Raw genomic sequence first — 20,903 nt, 5'->3', positions numbered from 1 at the left:
GAGAAATCATGAACATAAAGTTATATATAAATGATTTAAAGGAAACAAAAACGAACATTTTTTTAAAAGCGATGGGTAAACGATTTTTAGGCGACTAGTATGTTCAAATATCCAATGTTTAAGTTTTGTCAATATTTCTTTGTCTAAACCATAACGCGAGTAGAATGGCGAATCGGTTTTGTAAGCAGGAAGGATGAGAAAGCGAGCGTGAAGAATTGACAAAACTCATCACATCGATTCCGTGGATTTGAATCGTTTCCTCGTAAAAGTTGAGACTGTTTTGGAGTTCTTTTAAGGTCGGTTTCTTCCTATCAATTATGAATTTTGCTAAAAACAGATTACTTTTATTTGAAAAAAGAAATAATTTGTCTTACTTATTATATTCGTTTTAGGGGGAAATAATCAAATAGGTAAAAAATTCGAATACTTCTTTTTAAAAAAGAACTCCCATTTATGGCAGCTCATTTCATTTCACTTCATTTTCAAATGTTGCTATGCAGAGAAGGAATTAGGTAAACAAACAGCAGGAAAGGAGTGTCATATCGCAGATTGCACAATATTGTAAAAAGATCATGGAAGAAGCCGGTGATGTGGATGATGGTTATGTACCAGATTTGCCGGTTGAAGATTTTACTCCAGAAGAATTGGAAATACCAGAAGTAAAATATGAATGTAAGCATTTTCCGTTGCGTACTGTTATTGCTAATTACCGGCCATTATAGTGTTAAAACATGTTGTGCAAATTAATTATGCAAATATTTGTACATTTTGTGTTAAAGTAATGTAAATTTAATCGAATTTAATTTTTCTCTTTGATAAAATTACGTATCCCTGTACTAATTTTAAGAATAGAGAAGTAATAGAAATAATCTTGTTATTTTTGTAATTTCTAAATATTATATATAAATGTAATAACATTTGTGATCTTTAATTATATCACTCGATTTTTTTTACGATTTTTCATCTATTTTCATTTCTAATTGATTTAATTCAGCGAATTTTAACTTTTATTTATTGATAATTTCTTTAATCAATATTTGATATTAAAATTTGTGCATATTAACATTAATTAAGCAGAATTTGATATTAGTTTAATCTGTCTTGTATGCTAATTCAAATCTAGATTGCTGATATTAAATCTGTTTCCCTTTATTTTTTTCCAAGAACAATACTTTATCATTTCCTAATTAATTCTTTCATAAAGATGCTGCAATTTATATCAAAGAATAGCTTAAAGTAATAGTTCTTAAACTGTATGCTGCAGCGTTGTAGGGAGTGTTGGCTTTTTTATCACATTGCATGGCAAGTTTTTATATAATACGTAAGTGTTAAGGTTCAAAGAATTTTAATTCTATTGGTTACTAATTATCTATACAAAGCTGAGCTATCAGCAGTTATTTTCCTAAAATCAAAATATTTTGTCAAAAATCAATGCGAAATAGGAAATTAGCATAGTTTAATTTCAGAATTTGAGAAAATGTATAGGGATTAAAAAGTCAATTTTCACCACTGATCATTATGTGTAGTAAGGGTAGGTAATAAATTTTTGTAATATATAAAATAATTTTACAAAAATTATTAAAAATTAAATATTTTGTAAAAAAAAGCTTGTTTGAATTTTACATTAATAAGCAGGAAAGTATTTAGATGTAAGAAAAATGTCAAATATAAAAATAATTGGTATTCCTTACCTTAAAGCATATTTTTACCCCTTTATGATGTAGAATGAGCTGAAATGTTTAACGATCCAAAAGGTATATAAAATCACTGCTTATATTTGTCTGTCATTTTTCTCTATGAGTTCTAAGCATAATGTAGAACTGAACTATTTTTAAATGGCATATTTGATTCCATTAACTTTACAGCAGCAAAATCAACTATGATATAGGCCAAATTCAATGACTTTATATAATAAAACTTGCAAAATTTTCCTGTATTTTCATGACTTATTGTTGCTGAATTGAGAATGCCAATAAAATCTATGCATATTTTATTAGCTTTTTTTCTATTTTGGACCAGCAAATATCCTTTATGGCATTAGTCATCATAATGGGTATTTATCAATTGTAACAGCGACTGAAAAGTGCCATGAAAATTGTTTGCCGATTTAGCTATTTCAATCATCAAACTATATATTATAGCATTATTTATCAAAACTATGATTTAGTTGCCATTGTTTATTATTGATGAAACATTTAGATTATTGGACAACAAAGTCAAAAATATAATTATTTTTTTAATAATCAAAATTGCTGTTTATTCCCTGTGAAGCAGCTAAAAATCAGTTTCTTTTTGTAAATCAATAGTGTACCTTTATGTAAATCAACTTTGTAAACCAACCTTCTCAAGTAAAATAGAATAGCAAAATTCAATGCTTGTGGCAATTTTTTTTATTTTTTATTATTATTGTTTTAGGACATTTATTATACTGTTATCTAAGTTATATTTGCTTGATACCGCTTACAAAATTGTTTTAGAAAGCTTCTTCAGAGATTTTTTTTTTTTTTTTTTCCCTTTTAAACATTCAATTTTTGAAGAAGAAAAAAATTATCACAACCAAAAGTCATATTTTGCATAAAAATTCGCAACTGATACTCAGATTATTAAATTTACCTTATTGCTATCCTTCATTCAGTAATAATTCATATTCTTCAGTTTTTCTTCATGAAATTAAGATACACATACATTTTTTGATACATTTCTGTAGTCAATAATATAAACTACATCTTGATGACATTTGTATTATTGATTTCAATATTGTTTAAATTAATTCTAATGTGAAAAATTACTAAAATTGTTAAATTAATTAATTCTTCATGTATGGATTTTGTGATTTCCATGAGTTAATCATATCTGTCCTCTAAAACAGCTCGCATGAAAATCTTGGACAAAGATACTATTCAATTATTATATAAGTTTCAATGCAGTTTTCCATTCTTTTGTGTATGTGTGTGTGAGTGTGCAAGTGAACTATATGCTGTATTTCAAATTAAATTTTGATCTTAGACAAAGTTTATTTCATTGTTTGGTATTTATACAAAAGTTTAAAACTATTCCGAATTATATTTACTTATGTTTTTATATCGTGCTTTGAGCATTATAAAAGACATTGATTTGCAAATACAAAATAGTAATAATAATAATAATTTTGGAAATAAACAAAGATATTTTGGTAGTGAGAATAATTGTACTACTAAGTATTCTGTAAATTTAAAAAATGGTAATGATGATGAAGACGCTTTAGGAAATCGGTCATTTTGAAATGGAATCAAAAGATTCTAATGATAACAGAACAATTTAGAATACTCATTTGTGAATGAAAATGAGCAACTTTCTCATGCTTCTCCTATTTTTTTATTTGGAAAACCATGTCTGCTGAAATTGCACGAGCCATATTATAGGTATTTTGAAAAGTAAAAAAAACTGATTTTGATTCTTTTATTATCTGAAAAGTTTTCATTTAGTTATAAATATTAACATATTTAGATGCAGAAAATATTAAAAAAAAAATAGCTGTATTTCAAAACCAAAAAATCATTAATATCTAACTTTATTTGAAAAATTAAATATTTTTAACTGTCAATAGTATCCCGTTATGCTTGCTAGTTGCTTCTAAGTTTTTATTATCTTCTATAACTATCAAAATGAAATCTGTGCATTTTATACAAGGTTGTTCAAAGAAACTCCTTGGCTGGATTGCACTATAATTTTGGATATTGCCTGAATCTATTTAATTCAACAGTTTTAAGAATCATTTGAAAATGAATTATGGATGTGCATGCTTTGGGTAAGGAGAACTTGTAATTCAATTTTTTTTTTTTTTTTTTTTTTTTTTTTTTTTTATACGTTTGGAAGAGGTAACATTTGGCTTGTGTTAAGATAATTGTTTCTAAAGGCAAAAGATGTGCAACTACTATCTAAAATATAATTTCATAATATTACTTCCTGCCACTGGGTAATCAGCATTCTAATATTAGTCCATTTTGCACTGCAAAAATACCTAGCATTTGCCTTTTCAAAAAGGTAAAAGAATTTGAACCATTTCTGAAAAATTTTAGTTTTAGCTTTGATTTTTCTGTTTTGAAGTGCATTGGAGTCTTATTAAATATTTTATAATTTAACTTAGATAATGTTAAATTCTTCATAAGTCATATGTTTCAAAATAATTAACCCTTTTTAAGTGTCATGAACAATTTTTTTAGGAAATATATAATTTTAAAATTACTTTCTAATATGTTTCAACGTGGGGTACCAACTTTAGGATTAAATATGCTCGATAGTGAATTGTGCTAACAAGCTTTTTCTTCCTATTTTACATTTTTCAACAAAATTTTCAATTGCTAAAAGAAAAGAAGATTAATGTTAGATGCATAACATCGGTTGATTTTATCAGAAAAATTATTTTTTTTTTATGTCTGGAAAACAAAAATTATCTAGAAAATCATCTTGGGACACTCCATTAAAATTTGTTCAATTATTTTAGTTGAATTTCCTTTTTGTTATAATTTATTGATGCTTTATTTTGTTACTTGTTTTTCAAACTTTATTTTAATGGGAGTTTATCTCCAGACTTTTTTGAAGGAATGAAATAATAATAATAATAAAAATAAAAAAAATCATTTGAAAAAAGGTTGCAAGTAGAAAATTTTTGAAAATATGATTTTAATGAATTATTTTGCTTACTTTTTACCATGAGAGAAAGAAGAACTTTTTGCATTGTAATTTTACTTGATACACTTGTTCTATTTGACTGCAGGTTTTTATCCTTTGATTGCTATTCATTGGTTAGAGTCCATCTATTCTTATATTCGTCATTATACTTCCTCTTAATGCACAGTAAAGCTTATTTATGCCTTAAGCTTATTTATTCAATGAATGGCTATATATATATATATATTAATGATATTTTAAATTCTTAATTTAATCCAAATTGATTTCCTAAGCTTTATCTTAATTTAGCTCATAGTAATTTCGTTCTCTTATTTCCTGATCCAATTCCGCTGAAGCTGTGTAAAAATTACTGTGCAATCAGTTCTACGTTTCAAGTGAAAATTATCCCTCCGTTGGCCTTGTCAAAGGTCAACATGTGTATTTAATCGACAGTGGCCAGAAATCCTATGTTATATAAGACTAGTGATCATTTGTTTCGTTCCTTTTCTTACTTCTGCTTTTGTGTCACACTGTGACAGATGTGCCTTGTCTGCGTCTCTGCTTGTAAATAATTTTGCCTTCCTGCATGGATATTAAAGAGAATTAAAAAGTCCAAAGCGTCTTCTATGTCCTCAAACCTGCTTAATGCTTTTCAAAAATATACTTATATATATATATAATTAAAGTTTTGGCTATCTTTGGTTGTTAATCCTAAAATATTATTTATTTAAAAAGCCAGATAAGTTATTTTTAAAAATTCAAATAAAAGAAAAACAATTAGTTAACAAGGACAAAAACAAATGACTTTTAAAAAAAACTTGCAGAAAGATAAATCTAATGTATATAGAATTGTAATTGTTTGTGTAGTGACCCTACTGTAAATAAAAATGATTCCAAAACATTTTTATATATTAATTTGTATTTCTTTTGGGCCATTTTATGAATTATCCATTCCAGCATATAATTAAGAGTTTACATTATTAACTCTACCGATAGCCTTATCAGCTTTGTCTGGTTTTTATACTGGGTATTAAAGAACATAATTTATAACTACTTGCACATTTTCTATCAGACTGTGTTTATAAAAAATTATTATTATTATTTTAAATATTGATTGCATATTGAAATTCATTTAGATCATTATTTTATGTATATTATATGCATCATTTAGATCATTATTTCATATATATTATATACATCATTAAATCATATAAAAAATCTTGATGCATAATTGCTAAATCCCATGTATTGTAAGATCTAGTGATCTTATTTTAACTTTCTAGAAGTATTTTCAATATCTAGATCTTTTAAAGAATAATTATTTCAATATTATGAAAATTGAGAGTCCCTCATAAAACATGTTTATTAAAAGCATTTTATTCGATATTGGACCATACTTCTTTAATCTATGTCCTGAATGAGGAATTCTTTATCAAAATCATATTTTTAATTACATTCTCTATAAAAAGTAGTAAACTTGAATTTCTAAATACCTAATTTGAGTCTGCCATTTGGTTATTGTCAGTTTATTATTAATAATAATTTTTTGAATATTATTATTCCTTTTTAAAAAATCTTGTTTCATTAATAATCATATTTTTCCACATGGGAAATCAAACAAATGTAGTAATCTAAAATTTCTTTATTTCAAAATTTGTTTATTTAAATTTTTTGTTACTCTACCTTTTAGTTTTAAATTATGATAAAACTGTTATATCATTTTAATCTAGCAGAAATTTGAAAAGAATTATTTTTCATTGAATTACTTATTACATTTAAAAACTTTTATTTTATTTTTTTAGATTTGGACCATCCAGCAGATGTTCAGTAAGTTTCTTATTTTATATATTAGAAAATTAATTTTTGTGAACATTTTTTAAATATCTACAGTTTAAATTTTGTCCATGGTCTTCATTTTATTTTCAGTTAAAAAAATTTCTAATATTATTTGAATAATATCTGTCTATTAATAATAAAATTAATTGTATGTGGTCAACATTCTATAGCAGAAGTCACTGAACTTGATACTAAACAAGTTTTGCTGGATGGAAATATGTTTTCTTAGAGTAATTTTTTAAAATTTTTATTAGAGTAATTTCTTAGAGTAATTTTTTAAAATTTTAATTAGAGTAATTTCTTAAAATTTTAAATTCTATTACAAAAAAGTTATTTTTACACCATTTTAAAATTGTCCTATATTTCTTTAATTAATTTTGAATTTTTTTAAAACTTAATTTAGCAGTTAGGACTTTTTAAAATTTAATTTAGAAATGTAGCAGTGCATTGTTGTAAGGAAAGTTAAATCAATTTCATTATTCCATCAAATTCTTAAATCACATGCTTTTATTCTGTCAAAAATTTTGGCATTAAAGTTTGTTTTTAATTATTCAATGTTTTTTTTTTCTCCATAAAATAAAGTCAATTTTCAATGTTGTGCTAGACTTTTTTTATATTTGGTTTTTTTCTTTCTCACTTTATTAAATAAATTTATTTTTTTAGATAGATTTATGACATTCTTTTGTTAGATTTTTTAACTATAATTTTAGACATAATGAAATTCTCCAAATAAATTATCAAAGTGGTGAAACAATTTTCATCAAATCTTGTTTTTAAAGAATCAATCATCTAACCACTTTTGTTATGATTTCATATGAATCCTTAATTATTGATTTCATAAGATACACCAACATTCTGTCATTTTATTTTTTATTTTACTTATTTATTAATTTTTATTATTATTTGCTTCAAAATTTAATTAAAATACTAACAATTTTTGTGAATTTTGAATTTTTAAAAAAATTTATTAATATTTTTTACATAAATTATTACAGCTTACGAAAATGAAATATATTCCAAGATATAAAATTAATTAACATATATATATATATATATATATATATATATATATATATATATATATATATATATATATATATATAATATAATATAAAGTGCAATTCAATTTATCATCAAATGTTGGTTCCTAATAGTTTTTAATATTAATTTTTTGTATGTATATATCTGGTTGATTTTATGAATGTAATTTTATTGTTAAATTTTTTTGGTTATTATGCATTAATATTTGTTCTAATTTTTTTTTAGGCTCCATGCATGTATCCTTTTCACATCATTTGCTGCTATTTTTTCTTTTATTAAATAGTTTCATTTTTTAATTTTAAAAAATTTGTCCTACTTCTTCCTCCTTTTTGCAAATAAAATTTTTCATAATACTTTCATATGAAAAGGCATTAAATTCTTGAGAACAAATAAAAGCAAAATTATTGATTTCTGTTTTGAAAATGCTACTGAATTAATATGATTACTGTTTTAAAAAGCAATAGGACAATTAAAGATGTTTTAATTTTTAAATTCTGATTTTGATTATCAAGTGAAAAATTAAATACTTTTTCAAATATTTAATTTTTGTTATATAAACTCCTTTTTCATTGTCTTCTTGTTTTATTGGTTCCAGTGTAATATATAGACTTCATAATCCTTATATTATTCTGTTTTCACTTACAGTGCAGTTTTTGTATTTTGAGAACATAAGTACAAGAAATCTTTAAAAAAATCATTTCTAAAGTTCCTCAAACTGTGATAAGATCAAGAAGGGTAAAGGGAATAGGGAGCAATTAAGAATAGTGACTGCAATGCACAGTGTGAAGCCTTAGTAAGCTGGGAAGCATTTCCTTTCTTTAAGGCACTCCAGAGAAACATGAAAAACACTTTCCCAATTTGTATACTGTTATCTTCTGAAATTTGTTTAATTTAGGTACAATCATACAAAAGAAAGCTTTCCTGTGTGTTATTATTTATTCCCTGAATCATTCATTTTCATAGTAAGTTACAAAATTATATTTTGTAACTTATATTTTTTATGAATCTATAGGATATTGTGGTGAAAGCTTATAAGCCAGTTAACATCTACGCTACACGGGCAATTGTTTTTGTATTGTGGTCATGTTACTGGGCTGCGAACCACAAGGTCCCAGGTTCCATCCTCACTGATACCAAACTCGCCACATTGGTGACCCGGACATGATCCTTCAACCTTTGTACAGCTGTTGTGGCATCATCTATCCACAACAACCAAAGTCGGCAGACTCACTTGATGCAGCAACAGCATCAGCAACCACTCACCCACACTCGCTTGTTGCTACTCAAACGGGTACATGCTCATTAGAATCAACAGCTAATAAAACATCACCACTCAACAACCACATTGTTCGTCTCACCACTGACTCACTGGAAGGAGAGTCTGTGGTAAAAACTTATAAGCCAGTTATTAGCTACGCTACACAGGCAATTGCTTTTGTATTATGGTCATGTTACTGGGCTGCAAACCACAAGGTCCCAGGTTCTATACTCACCCATACACAATATAATGCTGGCGAGTAAGATTCACTTTAGATTTTTAGTCTTTCTCTTAAGAAATAGGATAGTATTCCTACTTACTTTTTTAATCATGGCGTAATAAAGAACAACTTTTTAGAGTTATAAAAATTTTTATTCTTCATGCATTTGGAATAATTTATTATACAATAAAGAGTATTATTAAATCTCGAAATGTAGTAGCATCCTGCCTCATTATTATTGTTCATAATTTTATGTTAAATCAACAACTGACATTTTATAGGATTTGATGATTTATATATATTATTTTTAACAAATGAAAATTGGCTATTAATAATGATTTAAGTCTGTTTGGCATCAAATATGAAAGGAAACAAGAAACTTAATTTCAAGAAAGAAGAAAATATGATGCTATGGGAAGAATCTGAAGATGATGATTTTAATGCTTTTCATAAAAGAAATGGGGATTGTGGAGATGAAGGAAGTAATATCTCTAATCATTTATGACTGATTTTACTACAAATACATATGTTTTGATTGATAATCTAATCTTGAAATTATTGGAATGAGTGACCATTTTTCATTTGTCTTGGGGATCGATCTTGGTCATTTGAATGAATACAATATACTTAAAGGGCATCACTGACTAAATTAAAGTTTACTTTAATGATTAATGATAGTTTGATTTCCAAGAATCAAATAAAAGCTATTTTAACAGACCCTATCACTTAAGTAGAGTTTTCCTGTAACGTAAATGTTAGAGAAAAATTAGTTGAATAGGTATGTTTCTGTGACATGAAAAGGGTAGTTTCTACTGATAAATTTAACTACTAGTCTTTTCTCATTTTAAACTGCATTTCTACGTCTCAGACATTTTCTTCTTGTGTTTCATAAAATTCAATCATTTCTTTAATAGAGCTTCTTTTCTGAACTTTTCCTGATGAAATTGGATATAGAATGATAGATTGTTCCAAATTGAAGGCAGTAAATATTTAATAATATAAATTTAATTTTTTATTTGTTGATTACAAGCATTCCTTTTAGAATGTATTGATTTTTAATCAGAAAGTGTTTTTATGATGCTACATTTATTTTTTTCTTCTTATTTATATTGTATAAGATTTTAAAAGTTTGAAATCCCATCTCCTGCTTTAAGATATCATTTATACCATTGTATATTCTCAAGAAGTACTTTTCTTAACAGAAGATTTCAGGGGGAGACACAATTGAAGAAGCCTTTGAACAGGTAATGATTTGAAAGATTTTTACCCTTTGTTTCATTTATGAAACTTTATTTTTGCGTTATAATTTATTTTTCACCTTTTTTTTTTCAGTTTTTTTTTAATTCACTGATATATGTGATAAGCTTGATAAATATATTTGTCCCTTTTATTTCAATACTGTTATAAAATAATTGCATTCGTTATATCAGTGCTTTTTGGACACAGATAACTTACATTATGTACAGGAATTTTTGATATGTAGGTATATCAAAAATTCCTGCACATGCTCTATAGAACTCTGACTAATTGTAGAATAGATTGTACTTACATTAGTTACCTATAATCTTGATCTTCAGTATGTCACCATTTAGTATCATGTTAGTGGACTCATCACAAGAAAGTGATTTATATTTATACATATTTCATTGTAATATCTATAAATTTTTGACTAAAAATTTTATAAGAAAAAAAGTTGTGATAATTTTATATTGATAAAATCAGAAATATAAAATGCAAACAAACTTAAAATAAAAATATCATAAAAAGAAATATATATATATAAATAGGTACTAATTTATAATTTTAAGAGAAATAAACACTGATCATAAAATTTAATTACACTTTATTGTATGAAACACTATTAAGATTTGTGAAATTTCATTGCAATACATGCATAGAATTTGCTGCTTATACTCTTGTTCATAATATGCAAGAAAACTTTTGCTGTCACAAAACTTATAATATCTCTTGATGCATAACAATGCAATTTGATATACGGCCATATCATTGTTGAAAAAATTTCCAGGTCGTTTTTACTGCAGACTGAAGCCTTCATCAAGAAACTATACTCTCTTTAAAAAAAATAGTTTTCTTACTGAATGATTTGTTTATCTATATTTAATTGATAAAATATTTTTATATAGATTTTTATGTAATTGTCCTTTCAGAAAATGCCTTTATTTTTTAACTATTGTAATATCTTGAATTTTCTAAATCAAATTTTTCCTACTACTTTCATTTAATTTTTTTTGTTTGTTTTTTTATTGTGTTGGTAAATTTATTCTTATTTTTTATTTTTAGATTGCTGTTTCAATGTTTGCATATATGACTGAAATAGATAAAGTTGATATTTTGATGTCTCAAGACATAGAAGCTGAAGGTAAATTTAAAAGGAACAGCTCTTAATATTTGTATTTGTGACCTCCTGCCTTTTTAACTATTATATATATATATATATATATATATATATATATATATATATATATATATATATATATATATATATATATATATATTAATGTATGAATTGAAAAGGGGGATGCTTTTACAACAGTAATTTAATGGGAATGGATTTTACTGGATAACAACTACATTATATTTAATTTTTTTTAATATTATTTTTATATCGACTATAAGTAAATTCAAAAGTCATTGTTCACTAAATATTTTTTACTTAACTGCTCCTTTTTTTGTTAAAAAAACTTTTAAAAAATAATCGTTTTTTTTAAATGTATGTAAAATATATAATTTATATAAAATATCTACAAAATATTATTTTGAATCTGCAATATTTTCTTTCTACATCTTGTATTGTATCGCGAAAAGTATATGAGACACACACACAAATAAATCAGGTGATTTTCCTCTTTGGAGTATTGGTCACCAGTGAGTTCTCTTTGAGAACTTTGTACTGTTTTGGTTTGTTAGTAAGGATTTGCTATTGGTACATTGCTAATTTCTGCAAGTGCTGTTTTGTGTGTTCTTCTGCTATATTTTCATACTGATGAGGAAATAGGGACTCTTCATAAACAAGGAATAAAACATCTTTATTCATTATTGATTTTATTGGACTTTTCACTGTTCATTCACTGGATGGATTTTCCATAACAATACATATTATACTTTATAAAAGCAGTGTCGTATTAAAAAAATGTAATGTATTCTTATTAATAGGTTATTATTTTAGAATTTTCATTCAGGAATTTAGTGTAATTATAAGAAAACTTATATGAAGATAAAATAATATAATGTCTTGCTACATGATACTTCTAATTTTGAGAAAATTACTTCATGTTTGTTTCATTTGAAAATATAAACAATTTCAGTATATCTTCAAGACATTTCAATTACAGTATATGTTTTTAAACAGCTTGAGGATATATTTTAATTTTTATCATTATTATATGATTCTCTTAAGAAGAGTAACTTTTTAGCTGCATTTTAACTTGAAATTCAACTTCATTATTTTCTATCACTATTTTATTTATCAAACAATTAAGAAAAACAAGACCTTTTTCATGAAGATAGAGTATGCATTTCTTTCTTTATTCAGAAATTGTTTATTTTAATTAAAATAAAATCTAAATATTTAATTATTTATTTAACATCTTAAAAAGACATTATTGATCGTAGGAAACAAATTTTAATCATTCATAATTAATGCAACTACTTTCGAAATTTGAATAGATTGATAAATTCTGTGTGTATGTTGCAATTGTTGAACCATTTAATGAAATATATGTGAAGGCAGATTTATGGTATGTTTAAGAATTGTAGACAGTGTTTTGCAGGCTCTGTTACTTGAAGTTAATCCGGATGAATTATAGCTTTCTTCTTTCTCTGTCTTTCTTACTTGTTTTGACTTACTTATAAAATTTGGGTATAATGTTTGTAGAATACCTTTGCAATAGAAATAATGTCGAATAATTAATTCATCAAATTTTTGAGTGGCATTTGAAGCCCCCCCCTTCCTCTCCTTTATCCTAAAGATGTAAATGTAGATGGACTTTTTTTATTATGTTTTATTTTTAAAAGAACTATGATGATCATGAAAAATAATTATTAAAATTCATTCTGATGTTATTTATTATTCATTTCCTTCTCTTGTAATTAAAATAGCTTCTCCCTTTTCTGTAATTTGCTAATATGCATGGTCTAAATTGAGACAATGTCTTGTCCTGACATTTATTTCATTTTTATTTCTGACCACAATAAAGTGTTAATTAATTAATTAATTAACCATTGCTGTGTGAATAGAGGATAAATAATTCTCTTGTATTTTATTGTGTCTTTATGTTTGCTTCTGTAACTTAATGTGTTTGTTATTACACTAATCTGCAACACACATTAGATGAACTTATGCATTCTTTTATATTCTTTACTTTGTATGTTTCGTTTTTCAGATGTAAATAAAAATGAATAAATAAATAAACATTGAAAATTAATGGTAATTTCTTACATATTTTTAATGTATTGTGAGAATCAAATTATGTCTGACAAATAATATAATATCTTTTTTTTACAGGTCATGATATGCTTTCTCTTCTGTTTCATTTTCTAGATGAATTCTTGTATGTATTTAGTGCAGAACCTTATTTCATTGCCAGGGTAAGATAAAATCTTGTAATATCTTTTTAGTGCATATTAAAATTCCCTGTCTTTTAATAATGTGTAAGCCTGTATATTAATTAAATATATGCAGAAAGAAATTTGATGAAAGAAGCTTTACTTTTTGCTATTATATTTAAATGAAGAAATCGTCTGAAAAAAAGTATATATTTTGCACGAGAGATGCTTGTGATAGAGTGAATTCAAATTTAAAAATTCTGATAGAAAGGGAGGAAAACCTCAGTTTTTATATTTAAAAAATTGCAATTACTATATTTATGGATAAAACATTACTTACATAGTCTGTAAAATTCAGTTGCAAAGGTATATTAAGAAAAGGTAAGATTGAAATCATTCTGTTATTTAAAAAAATATTTTATATTTGAACATAAATCTGTTTTAGTTCCAATTTTTAGTATTATATGTCTAGAAATATATATGTAGCTTAATTACATAAAGTTTTTTTTAATTTGGAAATCAAGTGGATGAATTAACATGTTCCAAACATCAGCTATTAATTAGATTGCCTTTTAAGTTTTAATTTGGCTACTTAATTCTACTCAACCTACATTGTTACCTTAACATTGTGTGCATTTCATTGTTAACTTTTGATAAATTTTTATTAAAAAATATGTGTAGAAAATTTGATTATGATCAGAAATATAGTTTTTGCACAAAAAATTCTTAAAGACACTCTTAGGACAGACAGACTCTTTAAATTTGGATCACCTTATATATATATATATATATATATATATATATATATATATATATATATATATATATAAGGTGATCCACTTGAGCCAAATGAATTTTATAAACGTTAGGAAAAGTTTAATTCACGAAGCAAATTTATTAAATAAAAACTAAGAAGAAACATTAAATTTTAATGACTATAAGTGAGATAAAAGGAAAAATATTGAAAAGGTAATAATTATTAAGGAAATGAAAGTTTTAAAAAAATACATTTCTTTTATTTAGCAGCTGGCAGTACAGAAAAAAAAAATCCCATTTTGCAATGAAATTACATTAATTTATATGTAAGATAAATAAATGAGTTGCAGATCTTGTTTCTTAGTAATAAATTATGTAAATTTTTGTTTTAGTTGCATATGTCACATATCAAATAGAGCATTTTCCCCCTATTCCTTTCAAATTAATTTGTAAAAATTCAGTCTATCAAACTGATAAAGAAAGAAATTATTAAAACTGTTGAAGATTCTGTCTCTGTGGGGACTTAAAATATTATGAGAATATTTTTATTGCTTTCTTGATTTTTGCACCCTGTAATGATTTGACTGAAAAATTGGAAACAATTATTTTTATTTATTTATTGGAAATATGCTATTTCTAGTTTTGATATAATATTTTTAAACTTTTTGAGCAAAAGCTATATTGCAATATTTTTCTTTTTTTCTTTAATTGAAGTTATGTGGAAATTTTTTACTATGGGAAATGGGATGATATTTAATTTTTGAAATTTTGTCACTAGTTTTTCAAAACAGATAGATGTTATTCCAATGTTATCATTATTATAGATTAATTTTTTATCCAAGTTGGGAAATTTTTTTATAACCTCTTATAATTACTAGAAAAAAATGAAAGAAGTTTAATTCACGAAGAGAAAAAATGGACTTACTGTTTTACTTATACTGTTTTGACATTATAAGAATGTTTATAAGCTGATAAGAGTATTTATTGAACAATACTTTTCAAATATATGTTAGTACTAAAATAAAATACAGTACACTCTCCAGTATCCGGTTCAAGATTATCCGACTTCCATACTATCCGGCCTAGTTTTCTTTTATCGTAATTAAATGAATAATGCAAGACATTGCATTGGCAACATTGCCAAGGCATTAGAACTGAGCGTCTATGATCTATCATTCTCCTACATGTCAGGTGCAAAATGCAAGTTGAGACAGAGAAAGAGCAGAATTCTTCTTGTTGTTTATTGTTTCATCACTGTGTGATATCTATTAAGAATTTTTTTAAAAACTGTAAATTTTGTCTTTTATCTTAGGGCGACATTTTCATATCTGTATAATCATTTATCAGTGAAAAATGAAATGAGTTTAAATCAATTTTCTTAAGAATAGGCCTACCTAGTATATAAACAACCAGTACAGAGCCTTCTGTTTTAACTTAACACATTATCGAAAACTGCTTTTATGATTCATTGGGCTGCGGGTGTGTTCATATTTTACGTGGCTTGTGATAAATGGAGGGCTTACTCAGAAGTGAGAAATAAATGTATTATAATATGTGAATTTTGGTATAAAAACTTGTGTCTTCTGGTATTGATGTAGAAAGAAATAAGTTCATAGAACTCCAGTCTATCCGGCTTTTTTGTTATCTGGCCTGTCCTTCCGCCACATTAGGCTGGATACTCGGGAGTGCACTGTGCTACAATTTAAGAACTAATATTTTATGCAACAATCTTTAATGTCATTTTTATTCATTACAAAATTTAAATAATTTTATGATTTCTTTATTCTATAACTACTTTATAATTATATATTATATTTTATTTATTACTTTATAATTATATAATTTTCTTTTCTTTTTTAGAAAGTAAAAATTCTAAGCTTTGATCGACAGAATTTCAAGATCAAGGCAAGAGGGTAAGTTAAAATAATACAATAATTTTAAATTAATTAATGATAATTTTTTTTTTGTCTTTTTTTCATGCTATACATGATTATATTAAATGCTTGATGGATTTTCTTAAATGTTTTGTTTTCATTATGAAATGTAAAATTTAAAAGTTTATTCTAGTATATTTTTATGAAAACAAAAATTTAAATGTTAGCCATCTTTTTCTTCTATGGAATTATTTGTGTAAATAATTTAAAGATAGAATACAATCTAATTTTATATATTTGCCTATTTATAAAAGTTTTTGCTAAAAGTTCAAATAATTAAAATAGTACATTGCTATTTTTTAGTAATCTTAAAAACCAGATTAATAAGAAAATTATTGTTTACATGTATAAAAACAACTGTTTTATTATAATTTTTTTAATGGTGAGATGTTTTATTATTAATAAGGATATTATATATAAGGATTATTATTAATAAGGATAGAGATATAAACTGTCATTATCGTGATTTAGTTTAGCATATTCGATTTTTTGCCTTTCATGATAAGTAACTCCTTGTGAAATTTCTTTGAGATTCAATGGCAGATTTTTATTTTGGAATCTGAGGGTTTTTAATTCAAAATATTATTTTGGAACTATCCTGTACTTGAGCATGTTGCATGCTCGACAGGATCTCTGGAACTATGTGGAAATTTGGAGAAAATATATTAGCAGAAATACTGTATTAAACACATTTCAATTGTTACATTTTCTAAATGTTCACTCCTTTTTCCTATACTGAATCACCTTTTACCTTTGAATTATTTTACTCTAATATTGCAAATATTTCATGAATGCCTGATAACACTGATTCAACATATAAAAACATTAGATGCATACTGGTAATAATTTCAAATTCATTTTAAATCTGCCATATACCAATTCCATACTCGCCCAACTGTATTATTATTCATACTAAATGAATTCTTCGTTCTTCTTCTTTTCTAGGAAGTATTAAGACCCTGATTCATCATTTGAATATTCTTCAAAATTTTGAGATTCACTATATCGGTTTTATGTATAAGTTTAAGTACAAGATATAACTTAGAGCCTTTGTTTCCTTGCCAACCCCAAAAATTATCCAAATGAGCTTCTGCCATAAATATTAAATGTACCACTTAAATGGGCTTATAGAGAGCCTTTTGTCTCATATAGCTTAGAGTCTCATCAAATCTAATTTTTCCATTGATCATTACAAAATATTCTGGTGTGTCATTGTATTATTTTTGGTGTTGCATCAAAAGTGACATTAACAAAATTATTTTAAGCCATCAAAATCTTCTAATTCCCTCTAACAATTCAAAAGATTAACTTTCTTTTTCTTTGGTTAGCCTTTGGAATGTGGAAGATCAAAAGCAGCTGATCTTTACAAAGTGCTTATTATAATAGGGGATAATCATCCACAAAAGAAAAGAACTTTGAATTCTGAGTTTATGCATAAATGAACAAAATAAAAATAAGAATTAATTGTCAGATATGTGCCAATGATTATTATTACCTTATTTATGTATTGGAAATCTTTTTTTCATATAATAATTTTAATGAAATGTATTACAAAAATAATCTGAAATGGTAATTGTGCTCTTTACTACAAATTTTAGATGCACAACCTAGACTATTACTTTTCAAAAATATTTTTTCACTTTCCTAGTAACTAAGATATCAGGATACTTATCGGTTGTTACAACGACCAAAAAGCACCAAGAAAAAATTGCACCAATTTGGTGATTTCAATTATCAAACTATATAGTATGTGATTCACACATCATTTTATCTATATTTATACACATATTTATTATATATATATTTATGCATTTGAGTATATATTTATAATTTAGCGAAATTTTTTATTTGAATGGGTTAGGAGATGAGAGGTAAATCACAATTAAAATATAACTTTCTTCTTGTTATGCTATATTATTCTGTATGATATGGTTTTTATTTGTATTTTTGGTGTTTATTATTTATTACTTTATTCTTTCCAAATTTAGGTATGGAGAAATTTTTGACTTGGACAAACATCCTCAGGTATTGTATTATAAGCTTGTTTTAATACATATAAAAAAATTAAAATGTGTTAATAGTTTCTATGCTATTGAAATCCAAAGATACATTTCTTTTTAGATTTAGAATAATGGTACTAGTGAAGATTTTTGATAAGTAATTAAATAATCAATATTTAATGATAAAAGACATGGAAATATTTTCATTCTAAACCACACTGGGTACTCAGCTGTTGGTTGTAAATGTAGTTGATAATGAAATGCATATAAATTAATTTGTACATCCACATTTCTGGAACTTGTTTTTGAAGTTTGTTTGTAACATTTAAAATATTTGAATATGTTTAAATTTGTGTGCATTGTTTGTTCTTACAGGGTACAGAGGTTAAAGCCATAACTTATTCAAATATGCAAGTTCATGAAAATGAAGATAAATGTGAACTGTTTGTGATAATTGATATCTAAACACCTGTATTTATTGTGAATAAAAGATTTTATACAAAATTATTATTTATAAAATTACCAAATCAACTTAATTTTTATAAAGGCATTAGTATTCCATTTGGAAAAAGAATAGTTAGATAGGCTTGGGAGAATATTATGAGCAGTTTACAAAAAGAAATAATAATTAATTGTTTTATTGATATGCAGTTTTTTTATTAGATTATTTACATCACAAATAATATTTTTAACAAATTTTTTTTTGATTGGGTAACATTATTTTATTATGTATGACTCTGTTTATGGAAACTTTAAGATTACTTATTTTTCCAAACATTTTGGCATTCAGAGTTTTAGAAAAACTTATCATTCTTGAGGTGCTTTTATTGTTAAAGAATATATTTCCATATTTAAGCAAATTGTATTCATTTTATTTAGCTATTTTAATTTTAGCATAATTTTATTAAAGTTAGGTGAAACGACCTGATTGTTATACTTAGCATAAACAGTAATTGGATATAATTATTCTTTGAATCTTGGAAAAAGCCCTCCGTAAGACATACAAAATAAATTAAGTCATTTTCATTTATGATGAATATGGTAGGCCAATTGACATATTGTATTATTGCAAGAGAGAATGATATAATCTATCTACTCTGTCATTATCTCTTCGTGCAAATAATGCCATGCCCTTATATATAGGAATGTTTTAAACTATTAAAGAAAACATGCTAAGATTTTTTAAAGAAATTTTGGCGAAGCAAATAACAACTGTAATATAATATAAACTGAAAGACTGACTCAGAAATTCTCAAAATACTGTGAAGGATTCCCAAGGTTATGGACTATATCCAATCAACAATACTAATTATAGTACATTAGCATGTATAGCAACATTATGAATATTGCTATACATGCTTTCATCAATTTCAAAAGAAAACTGTTGGAACGCCTTTAATTTTAAAAAAAAAACTGATGCATTTTTTTAATTAATTTATTTATTTTAATATTGCTCCTCTAAAATTCAAATGTTTTGAAAAAAAATGAAATGGAAAGTAGTGGCACTGGCAGAAGATACCATTGTTACATGTTTTCATAGAAAATCATGAAATGGAAACATTCATCCTTTGGACAAAATATTTGCTGGTTATTGTTTATTGGTGAAGTAAGTCAAACTGCGTCACTATAAAGTGACATATTTGCAGTTAAATATCTTTCTAAATTTTCATTTGGAGAAAAATATACATTTTTAGAAAATGATTAATATGAAAAAAAAAAAAAAAAAAGGTTAGTGAATATACGTAAGTGAAGATTAAACTAAACAAACCCAAATATTGGACGAACTAATGCTCAATAATAGGAAACATTAGGTTTATTTTTGATATTCAACTTAAATATTAAAGTACTATGAGAATGTAATTAATAAAATTGAGTTATCTATTTTTCATTGATCTTATTGATATTAAGTTGAATGATTCTTCAACTTAAGAGTTGAAGTTAATTCTTAAGAGCCATTTTAATTTTTGCCATCTGGAAGGGACATTCAGAAAATAAGGACCGTTTTGTTAAAAACGCAGTATTTGTTGGGAAAACAATCCTGTTACTTACCTAAACATGTTTCATTTCTCTATACATATAATCACTTTCTATATTAAAACATTTGTTGTCACAAACTTCATAATTCTGATTCATAAAGCCAGGAGATCACTGCATTCTCAAACTCTTTATCGTTTCCAGAACATTTATTGACCAGACACACTTTCAGCTCAAAAAAAAAAAGAAAAAAAAAGATGGATATTCAAAAATTTCAATAATGCGTTTTTTATTTTGTATAACTAAATGGTCCATTTTCGGGATGACCGTAGTAATTATTTTTTAGATCTGTTATTGTGATTATTTTGCCTCTCACTAGGAGACCAGATGATTATAACAAGCTTAAAAAGTAATAACTGAAAAGTTTTGTGTAAAAAAAGAAGCAAATAAAAAAAATGTAGTAATTCTCAGACAGTGTAATAGGTACGATTACGATTTGGTTAGCCGGGTGCAAGCAGAATATAATTTAGACCTGTCCCAAAGGAAACGTCGCCAAACAAGGTTTGTACGCAGGTCTAAATTATTTGGTAACCTTTCGCGTGCGTTCGTCTTACCGAAAAGTACCGTGTAATGTAAAATGTTAGTAAAAAAATGTGCCAATATTTTTT

The 20,903-nt window shown here is 25.4% G+C and overlaps 1 protein-coding gene across 1 annotated transcript; it reads left to right on the top strand.

Annotated features, from left to right (window-relative positions):
• Window positions 1-492: 492 nt before the first annotated feature.
• Window positions 493-18,765, top strand: LOC129975840 (protein archease-like). Its single transcript, XM_056089080.1, has 9 exons — window positions 493-672; window positions 6,453-6,477; window positions 7,753-7,763; window positions 10,218-10,249; window positions 11,307-11,385; window positions 13,531-13,613; window positions 16,188-16,240; window positions 18,250-18,286; window positions 18,637-18,765. The coding sequence occupies exons 1-9, from the start codon at window positions 573-575 to the stop codon at window positions 18,724-18,726; spliced, it is 510 nt and encodes a 169-aa protein (XP_055945055.1). The 5' UTR covers window positions 493-572; the 3' UTR covers window positions 18,727-18,765.
• Window positions 18,766-20,903: the final 2,138 nt, after the last annotated feature.

Source organism: Argiope bruennichi, chromosome 7 (assembly GCF_947563725.1).
Source record: "Argiope bruennichi chromosome 7, qqArgBrue1.1, whole genome shotgun sequence".
NCBI lineage: Eukaryota > Metazoa > Arthropoda > Arachnida > Araneae > Araneidae > Argiope > Argiope bruennichi.
The sequence above is the reverse complement of the archived record's forward strand: the minus strand, read 5'-3'. Positions and strand labels throughout refer to the sequence as shown.